Below are 26,344 nucleotides of genomic sequence, written 5' to 3' on the forward strand. Positions count from 1 at the left end.
TGGGGCCAGCTACATCTTCCCCCCCAGGGGAGCCTACTTGTTGGAAGACACTATCATGAACTTCTCCATGCCTACCCACAAGGAACAGCAGGTTGGCCTCACAGGACAAATGTTTCCAGGAGGAACTTCCTGTCTGACAGGTGGGATGGGTGTTGCTGAGGGAACCTGGGTGGCGGGGAAACCCTTTCAGTGAGTGAGGCTGAGAAGGCAGAGACCAGAGAGCCAAACGAGGGTGAGTCCCCACTGTTTATTACAGAAGCCTATAAAAGAGCCACATTGAGTACTTTCAAAATCACAAAATGCACAACATTCATTTTTTTTTAATATGCAACATGGAATATTATATACAGATTAAGACCACATAACAGCAAAAACACTCACACGGCACCAGTTTCATATCAAACAAATCACACAAGTGCTTTTTCAATATTAAAACAACTGTGATAAAACATATTAATATTTTGAACCATGTTTACAATAGAGAAAAATTCATATTTTACTAAATAACAAATATTTAACAGCAAAAACTTTATACTAAATATTTTGAATTATAACAAAAATAGTACTTATAATAGTTTATAAAGACAGACACAAAATTATAACATTTATGAAAAAAAGTTTTGTGTATAAAATAATATTATAGCAATCTGGGCAGGGTCAGGATGTTGCCCAGAACACAAACGCCAGCGCCCAACATCAAAAGTGCTTCAATCTGCAAGCCCATGGCAGGAAAAGTTTTGTGGGGTTTTGTCTTTTTAATGTCAAGTTACAATAGTTAGGAATGGTAAGTGAGAAAACATCACCCATCTAATGCTACGTCTCTAAAACCTACACACCAGCACACAGACACAGATGGACGCATGGAGGAGATGGATGAACGTGGACATTGCAACCCTTCAGTCAGCCAGTCAAGAGCTTTCTTCATTTCTCTTATTGTTACCTTTGAGACCCAGCAGGCAAATGATCCTTCTCTCTTCCCTCACAGGGATCCTCCTCGGCCTTTTCTCTGCCCCTCCAAGCTGGTTAGCCCTAGTGGAAGGGCCACGGAGTTCCCCTAGAGCACTCCAGCGCCACCCAGGCCAGGCGCAGTGGACTTCCTATCTGAACCCAGTTTGCCCAGAGTGGTCCAGGGCCAGCTGAGTTAACTTGAAGGTGCATAAACCTTCCAGACTCTTAGCTTTTTTGGGGGGGCTGACCACTTCTGGTGCACCATGAAGCTATTTTGTAAACTTTGATGAGTCCTAACACATTTTTGCCTGTTTTTCAGAATGTGGTGAGATAGAGAGATTTTACTAATTTTTTTAAATGTCTATTTTTTTTTTTTTTTGCCAGTAATGTCTGTTACACAGTTTTTTAATAGTGGAAAAGTAGGAAGCAAGTGAAACACTTGAGAACCACAGGTTAGAGGACAGTGTGGGGCGTGAGTCCATTCCTGTAGTCTACCTCCAGGTGGGCACGAACGGGTCGAGAGTGGGGTTGCCATCCGTACGCTCAGCACCATCAGAGGGGGCCACTGAGTGGCGACAGTGCCCACCTCTTACAGACAATTAAGGGAATCAACATCCTGCATCTTCTCCTGGGTCTTTTTGATTTTCTTGTGAAGAGGATTCACTGCTTCGATAACATCAAAATCCAATACAGAAACACAAAAGGCAAAGAAAAATCCAAAAACAGACAAAATCGCTGAAGACTCATCAAAGGCCTCAAACCAGCCCCAGAGGGCATCCCGAATTGCCAACACTCAAAATGCCGGTGGCAGAAGCTACTCCTCTTTCCCCCAGTCATCCCCTGACTGGCCAACTTCAAGCAAATCACTTCTGACAAATCGCACATACCCCCCTCCTCAGCTCTCCCTGCAGCCTCTCTCCGGCGCTGCCTCAGGACCAGGGCCGAGGCTGAGCCAGCTCTGAGGAGGGGCTGCCTTCTGTGCTCACCTCCCCTTGCTTTCATCTCGTCCCCACACCCCTGAGCTGGGCTAAGCAGACAGTGGCATAGAGGTGGGAAGGGACTTCAAGCACACCTTTCCAAGGGCAAAGGGTGACAGTTAAGGAAGGGACGGGGGAGGCCCTCGCTCCCCGTCAGAATAAAGAACCCGTATCCTTCCCCATACTCACTAGCCAAGTTGGGGGGCACTGGGGAGAACAGTGACCATGCAGGAGTTGGTGGCAGCCCCCAGACCCTCATTGTTGACAGAGCAGGGAGGGAAGCAGTGGGCCATTTCCCCATCTTCACGAGGGGACAAGGCAGAGGCGCTGGATGTCACCCCAGGAGTGCGGCTGAGGTTGAACCCACAGAAGGACTGGACCCTGGGGGAGCTGCTCAATCCTCAGTCAGAAAGGGCTGGTCACTCACAGGAGTGGTTTCCGGGACCACTGGGATGGAAGCTAGGGCACAGAGAAGGTGCGATTCCAGTCCCCAGTGACGCCAAGATTCGGTTATATCAGTGAATAAATATGAGCCAGGGGCCTTGGGTGTGTATCTAACAGTGGAGCAGGGTGGGCTCAAGGCCACCTGGTGGAAAGGTGGGGATGTCAGTGCTGTGTGCACACCTAGGACCACCGGAGAGGATGCTGGAATCACAGGGCCTGGAGCTCATCGCCCCAATGTCAGAGGAAAGAAATAGTAGCAGCAACAGGTAATTTCAAATGTCCAAACTGGCAAAGGAGTGGGACCCCACTAGGACGGCTGCAGCCCCTGCCCCCACCAAGGGTGACCTGGGTTCTGCACCAGGCTGCTGCTCCTTGGCAACCACCTGAAGGGTGCCTCAGCCTGAGCAGAGGCGAGTGGGGGAGGGGATCTGAAGCGGCCACGTCTTCCTCCCAACGCCCACATCTTGTGACTTGACCTCAACTAAAAGGGTCCAAGTGAAATGGGAGAGGAGGGACCAGTTGGTAACATCACAAGCAAATGCTGCAGCATGAGCTGACATTTAACACTGTAACAGGCATGCGGAGCCCCCGGCGATGCCTTGTCCCAGGAGCTAAGCTGGTGGGAACTGGAGAGAGACTGGGAGAAGCAGGAGCCAGGAGAAGGGCCCCATCCCCTGCAAGAACGGGGCCCGTTTGGCTTTGAATAGGGTTTGCCAGGGAGGAAGAATGGGAGGGCAAGGTATGGGGGCCGATCCCCCTTCCCCAGGTTCCAGCCCCCTCCCACACACAGGTTTCTACCCTTCCTTCGCCTCCCACCCAGGGCCCAGCTGGGCTGAGGCAGGGGTGTGGGCCAGGCCCTGTTAGACCGTGGCGCTTAGCATGGCCTCCGTCTCTGGCAAGATCTTATTCTGGTTGGAGTCCAGGCCAAAGAACTTGACACTAAGGCCGTCCACGGGATGCAGAACTGGGACCAAGGTGATCCGGGGGAAGGTCCGGGTGGCCAGCTCAAAGCGGCTCGTGCTGGCCAGCTCCACTGCCAGCACCTTCAGGAACAGCTTGGCCAGGTGCTTGCCCAGGCAGGTCCGGACACCACCGCCGAAGGGGAGGTAATGGAAGCGGCCATCCTTGTCTTCGCTCCGAGGCTGACCGAAGCGGTCGGGGTCAAATACATTCACATCTTTGAACACGGGTGCTGTGTCGTGAGTATCCCGGATGCTGTACATGACACTCCATCCTTTGGGGATCTGGAAACCCTGGAGGCAAGATGGGGAGGGGTGGGGTGGTGAGGGCCAAAGGAGATCTGAGAGGGCCCAGGGCTTCTTGCCTGCCAGCCCACCCCCAGATGTTCCTAGAGCCACCTACTCTGGTGCCCTCAGTTTGGCCAGTACCCCTCAGCATATGAGTCCAGTCTCTTATTTATAGAATGTCCACATGCAATTTCATATATGATACCCAAGCTGGCTTCCTCTGAGCCTCTATTTGGGGATCTCTCCCATCAGACTGTAAGCTTCCTGAAGATAAGGGGTGTCTCCCCAACAGACTGAGGGAGCCTGGGAGCCTGAGGGGCAGTCTGGTCTTTCCCATCAGCCAGCCCCTCATGCCCAGGGCAGTGCCCCCTGGGCCTCCTGAGGCCCAGCCCTGAGGGCCCAGCCTCACGTCAAGCTCGAAGGTCTGCAGCACTGTGCGGTAGCCGCCAGAAATGGGCGTGAAGAGGCGCATGACCTCCTTGATGACACAGTCCAGGTAGTGCAGTCCGCTCAGAGTCTCAAGGCGCAGCGTGCCCTCGCAGGGACAGCCGCCGCTGTGCAGGATGCCATGGGCCCGCAGCTCCTCCCGAAGCTTCTCCAGCACAGCCGGGTGCTTCAGCAGCTGCATGATGAGAGAGGTGCTGGCGCTGGCGGTGGTGGCATAGGCAGCAAAGATCAGCTCCAGGGTCCCATCCTGCAGCGTGGAGATGGGAGGCACCATTAGGGACCGATTCAGCCGGGCAGGCCCAGCCTGGGGGCAGCCCTACTCTGCCGCTGTTCTCCATGCCCCAGAGTCATCTTGCTGGGTCCTGCCTACTTCCTCCAAGCCTCGTGTTGCTGGGGCATTTGGGCCACAATGGGCACAGGTCAAAGGGTCAGTCCCCTGGCTCAGCAAGAGATATAGGTCTGCAACCCAGGGCGGAGGCACTAGCCTGGAAGTTCCCCGGGGTGGGGCTCCTTCTCACTCACTGCTGGATCCTGGAGCAGTGAGCCCCAGCAGTCTAATCAGTGTAGTAGCTCACAGGGAAAAAAAAAAGAAAAAATCTTAAAGAGCCAGGCACTATGCAGGCGAGTGGGGTGGGGATTCCGGGCCGAAACCCCAACCTTCCCAGCTCCAGCTCCTTCCTCCAGGAGGATATCAGGGTTCGGGAGGCAGTCTGTGGCCACACCCATGAGACACCTGGCTGGCTCATGGGTGCCTTATGGGAAGGTCCCAGCAGGTCATCTCATTCCAAGCCCTGTGTTTTACAGAGGTGGGTCAGGTGCAGAAAGGAGGGTGTAGAGACCTGTGTTCCTGACTTGCCATGGCACCACCTATAAATCAAAAGCTTCTTGTGAAATGGGAAAGCCATTGGGCTCCTTCCTGCATCCCCAAGATGCAAACTGAAACTAGAAGAGGGGAAGCAAGGTGGGGGTGTGTGGGGAGAGTCTGGCGTGTCTCTGTGGCACCTGGCAAGTGAGTGGGCAGCAGAGTCTGAATGAGGATAAGCTAATGGATCCCCTCTCAGATGGAATGCCCACCCTAAAATAAGGGTGGGGAGGAGCCCTTCTTCCAGCCCAGTGTGAACACTCTTGGTGCCAGTAGCCCAACTGGGCTTTGCCAATGCCAGGCAGGCTGGGAGGGTGTCAAATGCCACCAACTTGAAAAGGCTGGTGGGATAGGAGACCCGAGTTAGATCCAAACCTCCCCAGCTCTTCCCCAAGGACTGGGCTGGCCTCGAGCAGGTGGCTTTCCCTTCTGGTCTGAGTTTCCCCAGGTGACCTTCCATGGTTACTGGGACCATTAAAATGCACTGAAATAGTGAAGACAGTGGGGGAAGGGAAGAGGGATTGACAAACATCACTGACAATGGGTCGGTTCAGAGGTTGTTAAGGGCCTGTTCTTCACATCTTTTCCAAACTGGTGGATTAGACCATGGGCGAGATGGAGAGCCCGGGGCCCATGGTCTTGGGGACCCATTCACCATGAGGACTGAGTGCTCGGCATGTCATCTGGGATAGGAGGAGAAGCTCCATGCACCCATCATGGGTGCTTCTCATCCTCCCGCCAGATGGTGTGTGCGGCAGGCATGGACATGGTCTCTCTTCTGGTTTAGCCCCCAACACAGCTCAGGGATGGCCACAGAAGCTGCTAAGAAACAGTCCCTGTGAAAGGGGACCAGAACATGTAGAAAAAGCCAGTGCCACCCCACCCAGGGGCAGTCTCAGCGTGGCGTGCGGGGCACTGGAGCCGCCCGCGGGGGAGGCCCCTACCTTTAGCTCCTGCATGGTCATCTCCTTCCCGTGCTCCTTGCTGCTCTCAATGAGGATGTCCATCGCATCCGAATAGTCCTTGCCCTTTGTGCACTGTAGCTTCTCCCGGATGGCCTTTTCCAGGCCCTTTTGGAGGGTCTGTCGTGCCTGAATGCCCTGGAGGGAGAAGGGTACCACCTTGTCACCCAAGCGGAAGGGCAAGGGCACCAAGAGCCTCCTCCCAAGGTGAGGCAAGGTAGGGAATCCCTGTGAGGACTTCCCCTCTCAGCCACAGAGACCCTCCGTGAAGGCTCACTTCACCCTCCGACTGTCTGTGTGTCTGGTGACTGTCTCAGCGATCAGCCAGGCGCCCCCTCCCTCAGGGTGGGTTCATGAATGCCCATCTCCCCTCCTCCCGTGCCCTCAGTACTCACCCTCCGGTAACCGCTAAAGGGCAAGTCAACAGGCAGAGAGAAGACATTCTCCACGAACTGCTGGTAGACCTCGAAGAGGTGCCCCAGGTCCTCCTCAGGGATGCTGAAACCCAGGAGCACACGGATGGCCATGCGGAAGGTCAGCTTCTGCGCCTCCTGGTACACGTTGATGGCCTCGGGGCGGCTGCTCCAAGCGCGTAGTGTGTCCTGGATCACCAGCTGGATCTTGGGCAGGTAGCTCTCCAGAGCCTCATGGCTGAAGATCTTGGAGAATACCTGGAGGGCAGAGAGGCGGGCAAGCTGATCAGAGGGGCTCTGGCTGCCCACAGACTCCTGGGGGCCTGGCTGAAGCTCAGGTCCTCTGACTGCAACTGGGGAAAACCCCCGGCCCTCACCCTGACCAGGCTCCCCTTCTGTCCGCAGACAGAGTCCCCTCGCTGGTTCCCCTATTCTGAACCCCCTACTGCCTGGGCTTTGGTGGAGGGTGGGAGGGGAAAAACAGGATTAAAACATAGTTCATAAGTATTTTTATTCAAAGTCAAGACCTTCCACATCACTCACAGGGTGACCTGCTATCATCTTGTCTTGACCCCAGAAAAGCATGGGCTCCAAACAACAGCAAAGCCCTGGGGACTGGGCAGTCTGGCTGCCAACAGGTCTATGGGTGATGTGACTGTACCAACCAGGGGGCAACACAGAGAGGGCTGGAGGGAAGGCAGCTCTCCACTGCAGTGACCCATTCCCAAATTCACAGGCCACAGGGAAGAATTGCCCAAGAGAGGTGGAACAAAGCTGAACAGACTGGACAAGGAAGAGGTGAAAAGTAGTAGTTGACGGGAGAACAAGAGAGTCTGAGGCTAGACTGCAAGTAGGACTTCCTGATATCCAAATTTGCTCTCAATCCCTGGGAACCACTTAAAGAATTTGTAAACAGCTGTGCCAACAAAATGTCTTCAGTGTGGCCAGGTCTGGAGGCAGGATGATGGGGACAAGGTTTTCCACCCCAAAAGTTCACAGACGCAACCAGAAGCCCTTTTAAGTCCTTGCATCTCCTAGTCCATTTTAAGTAACCAGTGAGTCCCTGTTGCCACCACCCCTGCCTTCAGTTCTTCTGATGCCTCCGCAACCCCTTCTGTCTCTCCTCATTCAGATGCCCCTGCACACCACGTGGCTGCCACAGTGTACAGGCAAGGGGAGGATGTTAGTTTATTTACTGATGGCCTGTGGGTCTCACTAGTAACCGACAAGCCTCATTCCCCCTCCTTGAGTCTGGAGCAGAAGGGGGGTGCCCTCCCACCAGCACTAAAGGGAAGGTCATGGGGAAGGGGGGGAGGGGCAGTGCAGTGAAAGGAGACAAATATTCCCCAGCCCCCCCACCCTGCTCCATGCAAACCACACACACGCGCCCGCCCGCCCCTCCTGCCCCCCAAACACAACCACCGCACAAACTGTAAATGTGAGAATTTCCCCTGCAGTCAGCTCGAGGAGGAAAAGGTAACATTTTCCTGGCCTCGGCCCTGCATGGCTAATGGGAGGGCTGGTTTGCAGAAATAACAGTGCTGGCCCTTCAGTGGCCCAGCCAGGCGTTCACAATAGCACTTTCATTCCGAAATTCCCGGTGGGCAGAGGGAGGGAGGAGGGAAGGAGGCCGCCAGTGAGGGGCGGAGAAGCCGGCACTGTTTGGGGCTGCTCCTGCTACTAGGGGACAACTGAAAGGTAGAAGGACGATGAGAGTGGCCATGGGCAGCCCAGGCCTGGACGGGTCACTCACACCTTGCTCTGCTCAGTTTAGTGTCTCGTTATTTCCACGGGGGACTTCAACTGCCACGTTCTTTCACAGGTTATAGATAAAGGCAATGCCTTTACCTGCCTCAGCCCTCCACCCTGATGTCCTTAGGATTCCAGGTTCAGCTCTTGGTCAAAAAAACTTATGGGGTAGGAGTGGGGACTCTGTCCCCAGAGTCCAACACGAACCAACCAAGAGGCCTGACGGGACAGCCCACAGGGTGAGCAGAAGTGGCACATAGGAGACAACCAGGCCTATCGGAAAACAGAAAGGTAACTGTGGCTAGCAGGCCTCGGGGAAGGCTGCAGCTGGGGAAAAGCAGGGCAGGTAGGCCCTCCCTGCCCCCAAGTCAGCCACCCTAAGACAGACTGGGGGGGGGGTACTGTCATGAAGGGTAGGGAGGCAGGGGCTGGCCAGGGCCACCAGAGCAAGGGAGACCTGGGCCAAAGTTAGGCATGTGGAGGGGGCAATAAGGCAGAGGCCACACTGACCAGAAATGGCCCCAGTCAAAGCCAGCTGGGCTCTAAGGTGCAGTGGGTGTGAAAAAAGGCAGGCTGAGTGCCCAGAGACACCCCCCCCCCCCAGATCATCCACCAACTTACACTGTGATCATGGCCAAGTCTCCTCCTAGGCTTGGTTTCCTCATCTATAACATGGTGAGGTTAAACCAGTGACCGCCTTTTCCTTTCAATGTACACAGCACATACACAGCAGTATTCATACATCCCTAAGTAGATGCTGTGCCCTCTAAGAAGCCCCGAGTCTGACTCTGCACAAGTTACCTGGTAAATGCCTTCCAGGCCCCCACTCATACACTTCTACATGGGCTACAGTGGCCCAGGAGGGGCCATTTCAGGGTTATCAAAAGGAGAGCTCTCAGGGTCCCCAGTGCAACCCAAGAGTGGCCAGACTAGACGTACTGACAAGCCCTACCCTGCCCCAAAGGTTACATTCCCTGCGCCCTCTAGCGACAGGCACCTAAATAGCTCCTTCTCAAGCCCTCAGGTCAAGGAGGGCAGGGTGGACCCAAGGAGACTTCAGACTCAGCAGAGGGACTCCAAGGGCAAACAGTCCACACCTCACCTCTAGGTCAGAAGCAGTCCTGAGCAAGGTTAGAAGTTGGAATGACCCCAGAAAGCCCACCAGCACTTTGTACCTAGAGAACCCCTAGGGCTGGGGCTTCTGAAAAGACAATCCCAGCCTCTTATCTTGACGCATCAAAAAATCTAACAGGATGTTCTGGAGTCTTTTTTTTTTTTTTTTTTTTTTTTATGGCAGAGACAGGGAGAGTCAGAGAGAGAGACAGATAGGGACAGACAGGAAGGGAGAGAGATGAGAAGCATCAGTTCTTCATTGCGGCACCTTAGTTGTTCATTGATTGCTTTCTCATATGTGCCTTGACCGTGGGGCTACAGCAGACCGAGTAACCCCTTGCTCAAGCCAGCGACCTTGGGTCCAAGCTGGTGAGCTTTGCTCAAACCAGATGAGCCCACACTCAAGCTGGCGACCACGGGGTCTCGAACCTGGGTCCTCTGCACCCTAGTCCAACACTCTATCCACTGCGCCTCTGCCTGGTCAGGTTGGAATCCTTTTTTACCTGAAAGCCCCATGATTCTCCTCAGAACCCCCCCCCCCCCCCCAGATGACAAGCCAAGCAGAGGCAGATTTCAGATACACCGGGACCAAGGCACTTTGCTCAGAATCACCAAATCCATGTGCCTGCCTCTGGCCCAGCTGTTCCATAGGCACAGGGGCCCCCCAGGCACCGGGAAAACTCCAGGGCCTCATCCCTGGGTCTGTGCCCAAGGTTAACAACACGGGCACTTCCGGAAGTAGGGGCAGCCCAGAAACCACGCCCACCATGCAGGGTCGGAGGAGGCAGAGGTGCTGGCCCGGGCAAAGGGAGGCTGTGATGGGGCAGGCGGGGTCAGGCTTCGGGCACGTGGGAGAGTGCCCGGTGGAGCCACTCTGTGTGAAGAGGGGAAGTGTTCCCGGTCCCCAGAGCTGCCTTCCCTGACCACAATAGTAACAGAAGCCAGGCTGCTTTGTCCCCCTCTGGGGCTTCCACTGGAATTCCCAAGCGTGAGCCAAGAATGCCGCACAAAGGTCATCTGGAACCAGCCCTGGCCCAGGCAGAGCCCTGCAGAGGGACTAGCAGGTATGGACTTTCCACTAGGGTTGCTGCTGGGAGAACAAGGACAGAGGATCGAGGACCTGGGAACCTCAGGCATAGTCTGGGCAGGGTGGGCTCCTGCCTGTAAGATGTGCTCAGAAACCCTCCCCCTACCTGTGTTACTGGCTCAAGAGCCCACATCCCTGATTCTCTTTTTCCCTGAATAGGAGATGATTCCACAATAAGTTGGAAGGGGAGGTTGGAGAGGGCCACCAAGTGGTTTGTCTAGGCTCCAATTCCCTATAATCAGTTTTACAAATCCTCCCCCTGCCTCCCTATACTGCCTCTCACCCAGTGCCTCTGGGAATCACTCACTGAACCCCCATGGCTTTGCATGCTGATTGACCCAATGACCTCCCCCTTCTCTGCTGACTGCTATGGATAGACAGACAGATAAGACGGTTGGGAAGGCTCGGGAGATAGAAGAGTCAGAGAGGGAACCCACTCCCTGGGCCAGTGACTCAGACTGGGAGGAATGGAAGTGGCTGCCCAGGAGGGTGGGGGCCCAGGCAGGCCAGCCCGCCAAGCCACTGGAGCCGTGGCCTGCGGGGTGGAAAGAATAACAGAGGGCAGTCAGCCACCAGGGCAGCTGTCCGCACAGCGCAGAGGTGACGCCAAGGTGTGTTCTCAAGTAAGAGGGAGGACAAGAGAGGACGTCATCTTCCCCGCTGCCTGGCATATCCATTGGGCCTCGACTTCACCCTGGCTGCCTCCTGAGCCAGTCCCTACTCAGCCCCTCTGGTCGGGAGGAGCTGGCCCAGACCTCCCAGCCTGCACATGCCCTCCTGGGTCCCAGCATCAATGGAAACAGAGTACCTGTCCCCTATTTGCTCCAGCTCTAGTCAGCTTCTCTAACTCTTACATACACACACACACACACACACACACACACACACACACACACACACCTAGTGGGGGATAGGAGGGCAGTACTTGGCAGAGCCACAGAATATGAAAAAATTTGCCCACTCATTTTTCTTCCAGCCACAGTAAAACCCCCTCAGAAAGCTAAGACCCAAAGGGAAAGGACCTTCTAAGGTCACAGTCCAAGGCATGACTGGCCACACCCACCAGGATCCCTAAACCCCCTGCCTCCCACCACTCCTAGCCACATAAAGTGGCCTTCTACCCATCCTGGGGGCTCTGAATTTATCCAAGAACCCTGAGGGGACCCTCCTTTCTGGCCCAAGTTCATTCTAAGGGCAAGGCCAGCTGTTCTGGCTACTCTGTTTTACTCTCAGCATTTCTCAGCCCTGGGAGACACACCCCCAACCATGCCCTTCTGCCTGGGGAACCTGGAATGGATACATCAGTGGCATAAGGGGCTCAGAGCCAGAGCAGACCCCAGCCAAGCCCGGCCCCTTCTCACCCACCAAGGCCATACTTGTCTCCCAAGGCTGCTAGAGTGAGCAAACACATTAATATCACAGGCTCAGACCCCACCCTACCCTGGGAGAAGGACACAGAAAGGAGGGAAAGGGAGGGTGTAGCCCCCACTCCTAGCCAACCCACCCTCCCACTGTTTGGCACAAAAGCATGCAGAGGGAGGCACCCTCTCCCAGGCGCCCTGGTGGCTGGCTGTGGGTTCCCTCCCTCACTGACCTTCAGAGACATCCGCTCCTGCCACCTGCCCCCTCAATGGCTCCTGTGCCTACCAGCTGGTGCTATAGTAACTTTTGGGTGAAGGACTTCAGCTAGTAGAGCAAAGGTCTATGCTGGGGTTTCTCACAGTAACAGCTGGCCATGCCACTCACCTTCCAATTCAGTGCAGGTGGGAACTTCTGCCCTAAGCTGAGCCTGGTGGACATGACTCTAAAGTCAGAGGCTATGCACCAATCTGAAGGACACCTAAAGATAGTCCTACCTGGCCTCCCCAGGACCCTGCAACCACAGGCCCTCCGGCTCTGCCTGCCTACTGAAGCACCTCCTGGCTTCTCCATCCTAACAGAAACCCAGGACACACAGAGTTTCTGAGAAGAGTGCAGGAATCCTGAACCTAATCCCCATCCCCACCCCAGATAGGGCCCAAAGACAAGTCAGTGAGAGGCAGTGGGGGTCTCTTAATCCCTGCCTCCAAAGCCTAGGGAGCTCTTGATCCACCTCAGCCTCTGGCACAGAAGTCCTTGAGCCAGGGATCTGGGTAGCAGGAACAAGACTACTGCTGGGTCCACCAGTCCAAGGGCCCTAGGTTAGGTGCATCCCCTGAAATGCTCTCCAAGTTCTGGGAAGGCCACGGTCTGAGGTCTGTCTGCTGAAGCTTCTGGCTCCTTGGTGCAAAGAGGCCCAGCTCTGTCTCTGAAGGAAAAGAGGAAATGTCTGATCCTGCTATGTGGGGCTGGGCACTGGGAGCTTCAAGAACTACGGCATTCCCAACTCCTCCATGTCTCTGCCAATTCTTTCCCTGGTCATCCCTACCAGACTCTATCCATCCTTCCGAGACAACACCCCAGCTTCTCTGCACAAAAAAAGGAAAGGGTCAGGGGCTCTCTTCCACCATTCAGAGTCACCCCAGGTCAGGAAGGGGTAACAAGGAGAAGAGACAGAGTTTGGTGGTGGCTACTGGGACACAGGTCTGGCTTTCGGAAAAGACTCTTTTAGACTAGGCAAGACTGTGTATTTTCTCCCTGGCAACCCCACCTCTCTTGGCCCTAAACAACCAGGGCAGTTAGGGCAAACACCTGGATGCAGTGATGGCTATGAGGAGCCCCTTCCCAGCACATCTGGTCAGACCTCCCAGAGAAGGGGCGGGTCACCCGCCCTGGTGGAAACAGTGACGCTCCTAGTTCCCCCGCCATCTGGGCCCCAGCACACCTGGGCCTCACTTCTTGAGAATGCATCCTAACCAGGCCTGGGCCTGGCCCAGCAGCCCACTCTCCAGCCACATCCTTAACTGCAGCCTGGGCTGAATAAGGAAGTGTGAGTGGTCTCTACAGCTCCTGCCCTGGCCACATTAGGTCCACTGGGCACTGGGTCCAGCAGATTGGCCATTCTCTCCAAGACCAACACATGCCTCTGATTATTCTCTTGTCATCTCTATGGCTAGACTCCACTTCTTGAAGGCAAGGACCAAGTTTCCAGCTTTTCTGTTTTTACCTAACCCAAGGCCTTCTATTAGTTCAGTGAACTTAAGTTCATGGAACACCAATTACAGAGATTTGAAAGAAGGACCCTTTTATCAACATACTTACTAGAGAACCACATGTACATGAATCACATAGCGAGCATACAACTAGTACACACAAAAAAGGGTCCTACATTGGTTCCCAAGTCAGTGTCAGGATGAACTGCGTTCTGGCTGCTTCTCATGGGACTTACAGGGCAAACGTGCCCCATTATGCCCCAGTGGGGTCCCCAGATTCTGCCCCCTCCCTTGTCTTACCCCAGCCCTTCCTCTCCTTTCCCTTGTATTTCTCCGACATTGACATTGGTCATTTTATGTCATTTGTTTCCTCTTCCACTCTTCCCAAATGAAGAATGTAGGCCAAAACCTTGGGGCTTTCCAGGCAGGCCCTCCCCACCTGGAGGCCCAAGGCCAAGGCAAGCAGAGGGTGGGTGGAGCCACAAAGCAACAGCCTCACCCAGAAACTTTCTGCATCCCCAGGGTCTCACATTCAGATCTTGACCAAGCCTTCTTCCTCCCAGCATTCCCTTCCACCCCAGCCTCTTTCTTCTGGCAGTCCTGGGTGGGCAGGACTGAGCAGTGCTCTGCTTGGGGGCCCAGGAACACCTCTTCTCATGGAGGAATGTTGAAGGCTCCACCTGCCTTTGCTTTGTCTCCAGATTTGAAGTCTCTCAACCTGAGTCTCAGTGTGAGAAGGGAAAAATGATTACTTTCTTGTCAAAGCCTCTATAAAAATAAAATGAGAAGTTTTCACATTCAGTTGGATTTCTGAGTACCTGGCTCTCCTCATTATTTGAGGCAAGGTTTTGGTGGAGTCACAAAGACCAAGAAAAAAAAGTGTTCAAGATATTTGAAAAGCCACCATTCCTGATAAGGCAGCCCCCTCCCAGCCACTCTCCAGGACACCCGCCTTCAGTCTGATCCGAGGCCCTGTTTGCTGATTCCTGCTTTAGTGAGGCAGATAGGGGAGCCAATTTTAGGAGTTCCTTCCCAGCCCCTAAAATACATGTTTTATGGGAGGAGGGGCGTTGGGAGTATGTGCAGACCAATCCACTCCATGCGATTTTTCCTCCTTTTGTCTGCTACAGAGAACTACTCTTCACAGGCCATTCAGAAGACATCAAATGCTATAAGATGAATTCCTTCGTTCCCAAGACCAACTCACACTCAGAATTCTGGCAGAGAGGCTGTGCATAATTGCCCCGTCGCCTCTCCTGGGCTCTACTAATCTTCCCAGATATCAGAGACTGCCTCGCGGTTTCCTTCAGGTTTCAAACCTGGGTGAGTCCTCTGACCCAAGGAAAAAAACGGAAGGAGAGGTCTTGCAGTCTCCCCCACCCACTTCTGGACGCTTTAAACCCGCAGGCCGGCTCCCACCCGGCGGCGGCGGCTCAGCTTTCGGGTTACTGCAGTTCAAACAGCACGTGCCGCCCGCGCTCCGAGCCACTGCGACTGCAGCGGCTTCGGCTCAGCCCTGGGGGGGGGGGGGGGGGGGGGGGAGGCTCGCTCCGTGCGCGTTGGCTCTCCTCCTTCTCGCCTCTTCCAGGCGCTCGGGAAATCCACAGGATAAACACCCACTTTCTCTTCCTCTTTGTGGGAGGGGGTGGTTGTGCTTTGATCCCGCGCCGCGCCTCGGCTGCTCTCCCACCCATTGCCCTTCCCCCACTGTCCAGACCCATGCACATTGTAGCCCAAATTTCACCTCTCCCCTTCCAGACAGGCCCTGTAATCACTGCCCACAAGGTGCCCCAGCCCTCCGCGCCTGCCCTAGTCGACATTAAAGCAACCAGTGGCAGGAAGACTAGGTTTTGATTTAAGAATGATCCGTCGTTATCATTCTAAAATGAAGCCTCTGGGGCCTGACCCATGGTGGTGCAGTGGATAAAAGCGTCGGCCTGGAATGCTGAGGTCGTTGGTTAAAAACCCTGGGCTTGCCTGATCAACGCACATATGGGAGTTGATGCTTCCTGCTCCTCTCTCCTTGCCTTTCTCTCCCCCCCCCCCAAATAAATAAATAAATAAATAAATAAATAAATAAATAAAACATGTTTAAAATGAGGCCTCTGGTCACCCTCCACTCTCTTCTTTTTACTGTTTTTGGGAGCACGGTGAGCACAGGCGTTAGATGCCTCAATTCCCTCTCGTTCAAGTTCTGTGAAACAACCACTCAAACAGCAGTGGACCAGCAAGGGGGTCGATCCAGAAGAAGCCTGTACAGGCCCTAGATCTGGGATCAGAGCCGTCTAGGCAGGGGAAACCTCCAATATAGTGTGCAAGCAGGATCACAATTCGGGTGGATATGTTCCCAGGGCTCCGAGAACTCCTTATCCCGAGGGGTGGGGCAAGGCAGAAGAGGGTCAGAGCGCGGTTGCGGGACCCTTGGTTAAAGCTCTTACCTTGCGCTTGTTGCGGTGGATGTCGCCAATGGAGTTGGCCACCGTGTTCGGGCCCAGCAGCATGCGTGTGCTGCGCGGCCACTCGGTGCTCACGAGGTGATGTTCACCCATGAGGATCTTGCGCACGTTCTCCGCGCCTGTCACGCGGATCAGCGGCCGTCCCAGCAAGTGCGTCTTGAACACATTCCCATACTTCTCCCTCCGCGAAGACTGGAAGCCAGAACCCTGAGGGAGCCACAAGGGAGACCTTTTCAGTGTGCACATCTCAGGATGATACTTCCCGGAGGCCCAGGCTCGAGGGGCGGCGGGGGGAGGGGGGGAGGACACCACCCGGGGCACCAGTTCCCTGATCTTACTACACACACGCGCGCGCGCGCGCGCGCAGGTTTTATTTTTCATAGCATACGCAAGAACCGGGAAGTAGGGCCCAGAGGATAATAAATAATGCAAGGAGGCGGGAGGCCCAGGGGCACCCTGCGAGAGTTTTTAGTAAGCACTTGCGGTAAGGAAAAGGTATTCCGGACGGCGGGACCCGAAGCTAGAGCCTCCACCAATCTCCCAAGCACCCCCCAGTTCCTCCGCCTCGCACTCCAAAGCCTCTCAGAATAAATATTTCCAGGCTCCCGGCCACGGGCTGGCGAGACCCCTCGGGGTGGCCGCAGGCCAAAGATTATTTATAGTGGTGAGCGGTCGGTGCCCGGAGGCAGGCACTACACATGCGGGCGGGGGTTTCCTGGGTTCTCGGATGTGGCAGCGAAGGGACTCGGTGGCCCTCTAAGGGCTCTGCAGAGTCTGGTCAGGATCTGAGGGCCGAGATTTTCCTAATGCAATTTGCCCTGGAAATAACTAAGAAGGACTTTCGTCGCTGCTCTAGAGTTTGAAGCGGGAGCGCGGAGGAAGTCGCTTCCCGCGGGGCGGGGCGGGGCCGGGGTGGGCTGCCGTCGCAGGTAATCGGATCCCGGCAGCCGCGGCGCTAGCCGAGGAGAGCTAGGCCCCGGCCGGACCCGCCGCTCGCCGGAGCTGGCGGGGCGGCCCCTCGAGGGTACCGGAAACCGAGGGGACCTCGGAGAGGCGGGGGCAGGGGCGTCCCGCTCACCTTTGACGTAGGCTCTTGCTACCCCACCCCAAATTAACCCTTCTTCTGCCAAGACAGCACTGGGTGAGAAGGGGAGGAGCGCCACCTGTCCAGCTGTCCCGCTTGCCCGCCAACAATAGTGAGAATGCGGGCACCGGGTTCCAGGGGTCATGCACTCCTAAAGGTACAACTCGGCTTCCCCATTTCCCGGTTGGTACCCCCCCTCACTTTTCTTTCTTCCACGGAAAAGTATTCTCTAGCTAGATGTGTACACACACCCCAGCACTGCCGAAAAGTGACTCTGCAGAACCCAGAGTACTAATCTCTTTTCCACATGCGCCTTCGCCCCGGCGCGCGACAGGGAGCGAGCTTAGAGCGCCCGCGCCTCCAGGAGGGGGGCCGGTCCGCGGGGACGCCGTCCCACTCCCCGGTTAGCGGGGCGGGGAGAACAACCCCCACCCGCTGCTGATCTAGACGGGTCTACCCCTTTAAGAGAAATCTAGGAGAGGGTGGAGGTGCGACAAAGGGGGGGGTGAGGAGCGGGGTTCCCTCCCTCCGTCTGCTATACCCGTCTCGCTCGCTCAGTCTGACTCTCCGTCTCTCCTCTCCTTCTTTTCCTCTGTTTTTCTTTTCTTTCGACACAAAAGTTGGGCTGTGAATTTTCCGAGGTCGTCGCCGCCTCTCTCCCGCCCCCCCCCCCCCGCCTCTGATCTGCCTAACTATAATTAAAGTGCGTTTTTTGTGGCATTAATAAAGAGTTATTTGTCCGCCGTTTCCACGGTCTTCACAAAGAGGACTTTCATAGGGGCGGCCGCTCGGGCCGCGAGTCCAATTTATACAAAAATGTTGTATTTTTAGCCCTGGGCTCTGTTTAGATGGCGCATGGTGGAAACGGAGAGCCCTTGGAGGTCCCCCCGTAAAATCTGATAAATGACTCCGAAAAAATAAAGCTGGGATTCAGAAGGTTCCCATTAACCCCTTAGGCGCCCCTCTGCAGGCACCCCCCCCCCCATATTCCTCCCGACGCAGAGCCTAGGGCCCCAAGGGCAAATGGATGGGGAGGCGTAGGCCTGCTTCCTCCTGCCCATCTTCCGCGCTGGTTGGACGCTGAAGCTGAGCCCTAAGGGTCCTTGTGGGATTCGGAGAAAAGGTCAGAGGGACATATTGGGGGGGCAGAGAAAGGTCAGGAAACGGGAGGGGGGGCGGTGACAGACCGCGGATTCTGCAGATTGGCTCTAACGAGGTAGGAGCCGATGCCCATGTGAGTTATTTTATTTCCTAAATTCTCGGCCAAAAGCCTAGACCACCGCTGCAGTTAACCCTTTAAGTGTGGTGGCATGGGATAGGCTTCGGGGATTTCTTTACAGGGGGTAGTCCCTTTGGTTAAAGTGAACCCCACCCAGTTGTAAGAACAACCCTCCCCCACAAAGAAATGGGCTGATTCTGGGACTTGGGAAGACCACGGGGCAGAGGAACCTGATGTCCCCTACTCCGCCCCAGATCCGTTGACACTTGGCGCCCAGCGGGGTATAAGTGTGTGCGAACGGATTGCACGCGTCTGTTAATTTCAAGCCAAACTTTCCCACTTCTAAACCCACAAGTCTCTGAGTTCACCTCCCACCTCCCACCTCTCCCTGCCGGGGTTGCCCGTTTCAGGACGTTCATCCCTATCCAAACCGTCATCAGCATCAGCGGGACATAACTCGTGTACACGCGCACACAACACACCTCCCGCGGTAAACCCAGAGTGCCCCCCAACACACATTAAGAAAAAAACCGAGTGTGTATCAAGCTGCAAAAGAGCTTGTCTAGCACTCGATGAGTTTAATTCCAGGTTAATCTCCCCATTACCTACCTGGGTCCAGCTTCCGACGAGCCCACCCCATTATCACCAGCAGTGTTGGTAGTGCGGTGTCCAACAAACACACAAGCATTCTGTGGATCTCACACTCACCTCTCCCAAGTTTCTCTCCCATGCTACGCTGTTCTCACCCAATAAGTAAATAGACCCTTTCCCCGAAAGCAGAGAGCCCTCGGGTCTCAGATTTCTCATTTTCTTTGGGTTACCTTCTTCCTCTCCCACCACAAAACACTTATTTTCTCGGACCGTGGCCCAGGGTAGTTGTACCTGGCGCAGCCGACGACGTGGCGGGAACACAGCCCGGGACTTAAAAAGACAATTCTGGCTGCCACTGGCCCCCTCCTCCTCTCCCCGACTCAATTTTCGGGTCCCAATGACACCGCCAAAGCCCAGGGAGCCGCGGCGACTGGGACCTGGAGGGCGAAGGGGAGGCGAAAGCGGACGCCTCACGCTCTCGTGCTGAGTACCCTGCGGTGCACAGTCTGTCCCGGGACCCCTCTGATCGGCCCCCTGAACCCGCGCACCCTGCGCCAGGGAGCACCGAGCCACGCCGCTGCGGGCAGGGGAAGCCCGGGAGACGCCGGGAGATAGGAGGGAAGGGGCGGGGCGGGGACCGGTGCCTTCAGGCGCCCGGCGCCCCCTGGCCGGCCTGCGGAACCATCGGCCCGGCGCTCGCCGTTAGCGGACTTCGGAGAGCAGCGGAAGGATTGCGCCCTTACCTGTAGCAGCCAGTGGCCGGTCTCTCCGATGAGCGGGAAGCCCATGGAGCCCTTGGGTATGGGCAGCTTGCAGCTCTTGTCGCGGGTGGCAGCCCAGCGCAGCTGCCACAGCTGCTGCGACACGGCCAGCAGCAGCGTCACCGACACCAGGCACGCGGCTAGGGTGGCCAGCGCCGACACCAGCTCCAAGCCCTCAAAGAGCATGTTGGCGGCCGCTCGGGGGATTGGCTGTGCCGGCCGCGGCGGGGGAGGGGAGGGCTGGACGGCAAGGGACGGGAGCGGCGGGGGAGGGGAGACTGCGGCCGGGGGTCCTGGCACCTCCAGCCGAAACGGAGAAGGAGGAAGGGGCCGAGGGAAGGGGAGTGGAGGCTTCGAGGGGAGCGGAGAGCGGAAGAAAAAAATTTTTGCCTAGAAGAGAGAGAGAGGAGACACGAGGCGACTCGGAGTGTAACTTTGTTTGTTTGTTTGTTTGTTTGTTCCCTTATAGCGGACTTAAGGGCTGCTCGCGGGGTGGTGAGATGAAGCCGTGAATCAAGCTGGTGGATTAGCGCTCCCCGCAACCATCACACTCGGAAAACTTTGGAAAACTTTGTCCAGCGGGAGCCTCTCTTGTAAGCCCCTTCCCCTGCTCAGAAAAAAAAGGGGGGGTAGCAGAAAGAAAGTGCGATCGACTGGTCAAAAGTTTTCCCCTCAAATTCCTAAGTGGAAAAAAAAAAAAGAAAAAAATCCTGAATCCAAAAATTCCAACGAACCCAGAAACTTTGGGGGCGAAGGGGAAGGCTCCCCGGCCGAGGCGAGTGGAGAGGCCCGAGCCCAGCGTCCCTGGGCTGCCCCGGGCGGCGTGCCTTAGCCCCAGAGCCACCGCTGCACCCCCGGAGCGGGCACAGAGGGCGAGGCGGCGCGGCGGCGGGAGCGCGGTGCGGAGCTGGCGGACCGCGGCCGGGATGGGACGCAGCCGGCGACAGAGCCCGGGGCAAGCGCTGGGGCGGCGGCGGCGGCGGCGGCGGCGGCGGACGGGAGGGGTGAGGCGGGGTGGGGTTGGGGGAGGAGGTGAAAACCCGAGCTAGGCTATTGTATCAATTAAGAAAAGGCAGTCCGTCCTGGGACGCAGGCTCTCAGCTCTGGAGTTGCTGCTGGGGGGAAGGAAGGGTGGGGGGAGAAAAGAAAGGCAAAAGGAATGAAAGAGGGGGAAAGCAGGAGGCAGGATTTCAGGGCTGGTGGTTTTAAAAGCTTCTCTCAATGTGAATTTGAGTCCAAAGCCAGGCGATGCGTGTGTTTATATAGAGGCGGGAGGCTGCGCCGTGGGCGCTCCGCCAGCCCCCCCCTCCCCGGCGCGCTCACAAAGCCGGAGGCGTGGTGAGAGGCCGGCGGCCCGAGCGTGTGAGCGCCCGCCACCGCCCGCCCCGCCCCGGCCGCCCGCCGCCCGCGCCCCGCCGCCCGCCCGGGACCCACTTGTAGCCGCCGAAGGATCAAACTCAGTTCACCTCTCGCCTCCTCTTCCTTCTCGCCGGCCTCTCGCTGATCCCAGCACCTACAGACGGACGAGATCACACACATACACACACACACACACACACACACACACACACACACACACGGTGCTCACTCGCACGGTGCCCGCTTGGCTGCTAGGCTACTTCCCTCCCTCTTATTCTCCCTCCCAGGTCCTCAGCCCCCTCCTCCCGCCCGGGGCAGTCCCGCGTGGGCCGTCGCCCCAGCAGCTGAGGGCTTGGCCGTACCGCCCCTCGACTGGGGGGCGCCAGAAACCTCGCAACCTGTACTCGGGGTCCCGAGCTCCTATCATACGGAGCCCCGCCGGTTCTTATCTCCAGGAACCCCTTCGTCCTCCTATTTGCTACTCCCAGACCCTCCATCCCGCGTCTGTACACCCCAAACCTCCGATGACAGGGTCTCCCCCACCCCTATATATCTCTTACACTACAAGACCCCGATGTTTCCCTCTCCCCATCCGCGTTCCAGGCTACCGACGCTGCAGCCCCTCCTCTTGGGCACCTCGAGACCCCTTAACTCCCTAACTCTGTAGTCCTCTCCGCCCCTCCCTGCAGCGTCGGAGGAACCCCGTTGCTGCTCTCGGTGAGTGTCCGCGTTGGGGACATATGCGGTGGCCCTAGTCTCCGGAGGCGGGAGGAGTCGGGTACAAACGTTCATTGATACAAATGAGTAAATAAACAAGACGGGAGAGCGCGGCCACCTTCTCCTAGCCCGTCAGAGGGCCCGGAGCGCGTGCCTGTGCGAGATGTGCGTGTGGCCCCGGGACGCACCTGTGTGTGAGCGCGCGTGTGTTCCTGAGTCGGCCCGATGTCTGGGAAGCTGTGTGGTGTGTCTGAGGGTTTGTGTGCTCTCTGCTGTATGTGTGTCTGTGCATCCTTGCATCTGTCTCATCTGGCCTCTCCTCCAGCCTGTCTGTGACACAGAGAGCTGTGCGTGCCAATCCCGTCTAACTAGTGTCTGGCTCTACTCTCTTCCAAGCGTTCCACTTTCCGAACCCCCTGTCTCTGTCACTTTTGCACTCCCAGAGCGGACGACTGGCTATCCCACTTACAGTTTAGGATGGTGTGTGTGTAAACGAAACTAGATTCCCTTTGAACACTTCCGCTGCCCCCAGCATGAGTTCTATTTTAGAGTTCACTGGAAGAGAACGTATGTGAGCGTTTAAGATGCGAGCATACGTGCTGTCCCTCCCTGTGCGAGCGCTTCCGAGGCTGATGTGGCGGGAGCAGATTTTAAAGCTGGTCCCTGGCTTCTAGTGCTGGGTCATTTCAACTCTCACTCTCTGCCCTGGAACCCCACCTGGTGGACAGTTATAGTACTACAGATTCAGGAGAGAGCTATTCTTGCCCTCCCTTCCCTCATTCTCCTTCCCTCATTCTCCTTCCATAGTGGGAGATTTCCCCTAGAGGGGCCTGCTTGTAGGCTCCCAAAGGGCTTAGACTTCCACCCCAGGCAGCTTTGGGCCCGGACACTCAGAAAGTCCCTGCAAGGACCACTGTGGACCCAGAAATAGAAAGCTGGGACACACTCTCACAATAGGAAAATTTCACTGGCCAGTGAACTCTGGACTGGGCACCCAGGAGTGTGGCAAGGCCAGTGCTACCCATCCCCCACTTAGAGATGAAGCTGAGTGAGAATGAGGCTGGGAGAGATTGCTGAAGCCCTGTTGCTTTGAAGAGCCCTAAAAATTCAGTCTGACTCCCCAACACCAGACATGGCACTGGTCCTGAGGTCATGGGACTTTCTGTGTACACCTGTGGAGACATCTGTCTCTGAAAGGATGGACACACAGCCTTACGGAGTTGCAAATAGGTATCCAGGCAAATACCAAGCACACACATACATGGGAAGGCACATACACTTAGAATCATTGCCGACAAATTCAAGTAATACTTGCCTTCCAGCCACCAAATTCCAGAGTCCACAAAGCAGTCTGTTCTGCAGGATCACAGTGAGATTCAGAAGTCTCCCTGAATTCACCCCCCCCCCCCACACTTAGGAATGGCTTTTGTGCACTTTCATTTTCTACTGTTTATTTGTGCAATGGGAATTGGGATGGAGTGTGGGGTAATCACTGAGTCCTTATTGCCCAGCCACCAAGTGGAATCCTCGGGAATGTTCATGGGACAGCACAGCCCCAGAGCAGTAGTTGCTGGATTTCCTAATTGGAACCATCTCTCTGCTCAAGTTCCAAAAAGTACTTAGGAAAAAAGAGAGGGAACGCCATATTGTGGAGAGGAAGACTGCTGGGCTGTGGAGCAAGCTCTTGGCTGGAGGAGGCTAGGACAGAGAAGGGTCAGCAGCCATCTTCGCCAGTCAGAGTCCAGCAGGGAACATTCTTTCCTCTACCTCAGATGAACTTCCGACCCTAGTCCCAGACCGAGCCTTGATCTAGTCCTTAGTCTCACCTGTAACCCTGACCTAAAACAGACCGGTAAACCTGTTCCTAGACTGACCCTTCATCCTGGTCACAGTTTGACCTTATCCCTGATTTCAAACTGACCTCCAGTCCCATCAACAATCACCGAACTTTATTTTTAGTCAGATGACTGTGGCTAGCTCCTTGTGGACTGGCCGAAAGTTGGCTCTGAGAGAGGAGTGGTATCCAAGACAGAAATTTCCTCGCTCTGGCCTGAGAATGACCTGCCTGTGCCCCGTGTGCATCCCTCGCACCCCAGGCTAGTTATAGCTAATGTCCCAGGAACTCCTGGACGCCCTCTGCCTACAGCCGTTTTCCAGGGGGCCCAGGTCATACCCTAGGGCTTTAGCTTTTGCCTGCAGTGCTCTGCAGCCTTGGCTCACAGCTTCTCCCATGTCCCTGTATCCTGTCAGGCACCTTGAAATCAGTCATACTGGGGGATCAGTCGTGGGATGCTGGTCCACAGGGAGTTCTATATAAATAAACTCCACAAAGTTTGGCAGAAGGGGCAGGGAGAATATGCAGAATAAGGCCTCAGGTGCTCTAGGAACGAGTATTTAATGGGCATGGCATAGCCTGCGCACCCTCCTCCTGTGCTCAGAAAAAACTCTTCCACATGGGCAAATCTGCCTAAAGCCCTGCTCCTCACTTGAGGCACAAAGCTCTCCAGGAGTACCCTGGACTGTCTGTGCCAAAGGCACAGAGACATTGCACTTTCCGAATTCCTTACACATGTGCAGTCCTATGCAGCCAACACATCTATTTTATTTCAGGTCCACAATAGCCCCACGAGGTAACACTATTTTTAGAAATTATATCTGCACACTACTTTTTGTACTGATAAGAAAACTGAGGCTTAGAGGGCCCTCCACCCACCCATCCACATTGTATCATTCTGGTCCCACTCCTACCAAGCAAGTATGCAGCCGCATGAGACAAGAGGTCGGGTCCCACATGGCAGCTGCCCTTTTGTCCATGCTTCTGACCATTAAAGCTGACAGCAGAGGGAGTTGTCAAATGCCCTGAGAGACCAAACTCAAGATTTCACCTCTGGGAATCTTCTCTGCTCAGCCCTCATCCTCCCTGGGCCCCAGGCTGGTCCTCATTTTATTCTAAGGACTCTCAGTTCGGTGGCAGCCTCTGTCCTCCCTGCTCCCCTGTCCCAGTCCCTGAAATATTCCAAGTCCAGTGGGAAGCAACAGACTGCTTCCATCTGAGGAGCTAAGGAAGAGAGGGTCCACCAGAGGACACCAGCTCCAGCTCAGCCATGTCCCTTCCACTCCTGCAGAACAGGAGCAAAACTGCTACTTCAGGAGACTAGCAGTGTCCCTTCGGCCCTGGTCCCAGTTTGTGGCCCCAGATATTCATCCCAAGGTCTGTTTGCCTACTGTCTCCCACTCTATGCCCGCCCTCCAGAGCGAGAATGGTCCGGCTGGCAGTGCCCCTTTGGCGCCCAATCCTCAAGGACAATTTAAAGGACGCTCCCTGACTGTGTCCTAGCAATTCTGAGAGGGGAAGAAACTCTGTCGTCCAGGCTGGTTGGGGGAGGGGACCGCTTGGCTTGGAAATCACCACAGTGCCATGGATGCCACTTTTCTAGAGCCCTGGGGGCCAATCTCTCCTCCACTCTCCTCCTTGCAGCGTCAGGGGCTCTAAGGCTGTTGGTTAGAACATTTACTGACTCCTTCCAAACCACTGCCTGCCGGAGTCCCACGGGCCCACCCGCCTCTTTGGAGCCGCCATCCCAGTGTCTGGGATGCAGTGGAAGAAAAGCTGGATTCCGGAGTCTAGTTATTTATTTCTTAAAGTTCCCCTTCTCTTTCTTTGTCTGAGTGTGGCTAGCCCCCACCCCACCCCCCAGGTAGCCTTGCATCACTGACTCTTTAGTTTTTTTTGTTTTACTTTTGTTTTATAGATAACAACCCCTGTCCAAGTGTGTCTACCTGGTAGTGCCAGATGCAGGCACAGCCCGGCTCCTCAGTCCCAGCCGCTGAGACCAGCAGCGGGGAGAGAGCCCTCACCCACCCCTCTGGAGCCCTGGGAAAGGGTGACCCTCAGGAAGGAACTTCGCCTCTTTCTCCTTTGCCTGAATATGGAACAAGCCTTACCCCATACCTCACCTCGTAAATCTCAGCTTCAGAGACTTGCTCCAGGCAGAATTTTTGGGAAGCACCCTCATCCTCCTAATCAACCCCCCCCCCCCAACCTCCTAGTCAAAGCCCCGGTACCCAGCCCTTTCCCTCCGCCCCACACCCAACCCAGACGAAAGCAACCCAAAGAAGGACTTGCCGATGGAGCCAACAGGGTGGGTACAAGGAACACAGCTGACAGCTGTGTTCAAATCAGCACTGCCTGGAAAAGAGTAGCCTGCTCGGTGGCGATGGGACACCGGCAGTGCCCCAAGCTGGCTGTGGCTGGCAGGGACACTGTCGCAGCGATGGCGTTCCCTCAGGCCCGGGGAGCCAAGAGCCCTTTATAGCCTGAAACCTGCCCTGGCACCGCCCACTGGGCGGTTGTAACCAGGCCTGCAACTAAGGGAGTAGCTAGGAGCTGGGAGGGCATGCGCCCCAGGACCCCCAAGGCCAGACCCCCACGCACAAGAATCTGGGATTCGACCTCCTCCCATCCCAGGCAACTTGATGTCCTGGTATGTGTGTGAGACTCTGTGTGTGTGTGTCTGTGTCTGTGTGCATGCCCGTGTGCTTAAACGTCCATTCAAAGACCTCAGATCTCTTTCCCTCATCCTCTTTCTCTGGCAGTAACAGTTTTTGAAAGGATGGGGAAAGCAGTGTGTTTCTGCTCAGTTTATCAAATTACACTCAGTGACAAAAGACTGAAGTGCATTTTCTTGAAGGCTTGACAATTGGGATCCAGGCAGAAAAAAGAAAGGCATGACAGAGAACCCAGAGCTTTTGTCAAAGGTAAAACACTGATATGAAAGGCGGGGGGATGTGGTTGGGTGGCTCTAAGTGAATTTGCCTTCATGTTGTCTGGTAATAA

The 26,344-nt window shown here is 55.6% G+C and overlaps 1 protein-coding gene across 1 annotated transcript; it reads right to left on the minus strand.

The window, feature by feature from the left end:
• Positions 1–233: 233 nt before the first annotated feature.
• Positions 234–19,902, minus strand: CYP26B1 (cytochrome P450 family 26 subfamily B member 1). Its single transcript, XM_066267371.1, has 6 exons — positions 19,414–19,902; positions 15,759–15,983; positions 6,283–6,558; positions 5,870–6,025; positions 4,026–4,310; positions 234–3,622 (listed from the first exon to the last, which is right to left on the minus strand). Exons 1-6 carry the CDS (start codon positions 19,615–19,617, stop codon positions 3,230–3,232), a joined length of 1,539 nt encoding a protein of 512 aa, XP_066123468.1. The 5' UTR covers positions 19,618–19,902; the 3' UTR covers positions 234–3,229.
• Between the last annotated feature and the right edge of the window lie 6,442 nt (positions 19,903–26,344).

This window comes from Saccopteryx bilineata, chromosome 3 (assembly GCF_036850765.1).
Source record: "Saccopteryx bilineata isolate mSacBil1 chromosome 3, mSacBil1_pri_phased_curated, whole genome shotgun sequence".
Taxonomy (NCBI): Eukaryota; Metazoa; Chordata; class Mammalia; order Chiroptera; family Emballonuridae; genus Saccopteryx; species Saccopteryx bilineata.

Excerpts from the sequence above, each read along its gene's own strand:
- CYP26B1 (XM_066267371.1), bottom strand. The coding sequence starts at position 19,617 with ATGCTCTTTGAGGGCTTGGAGCTGGTGTCGGCGCTGGCCACCCTAGCC. Across the intron at positions 6,026-6,282 it reads CCTTTAGCGGTTACCGGAGG|GGCATTCAGGCACGACAGAC; the intron begins GTGAGTACTGAG and ends TTCTCCCTCCAG. Across the intron at positions 3,623-4,025 it reads TGCAGACCTTCGAGCTTGAC|GGTTTCCAGATCCCCAAAGG; the intron begins GTGAGGCTGGGC and ends TCTTGCCTCCAG.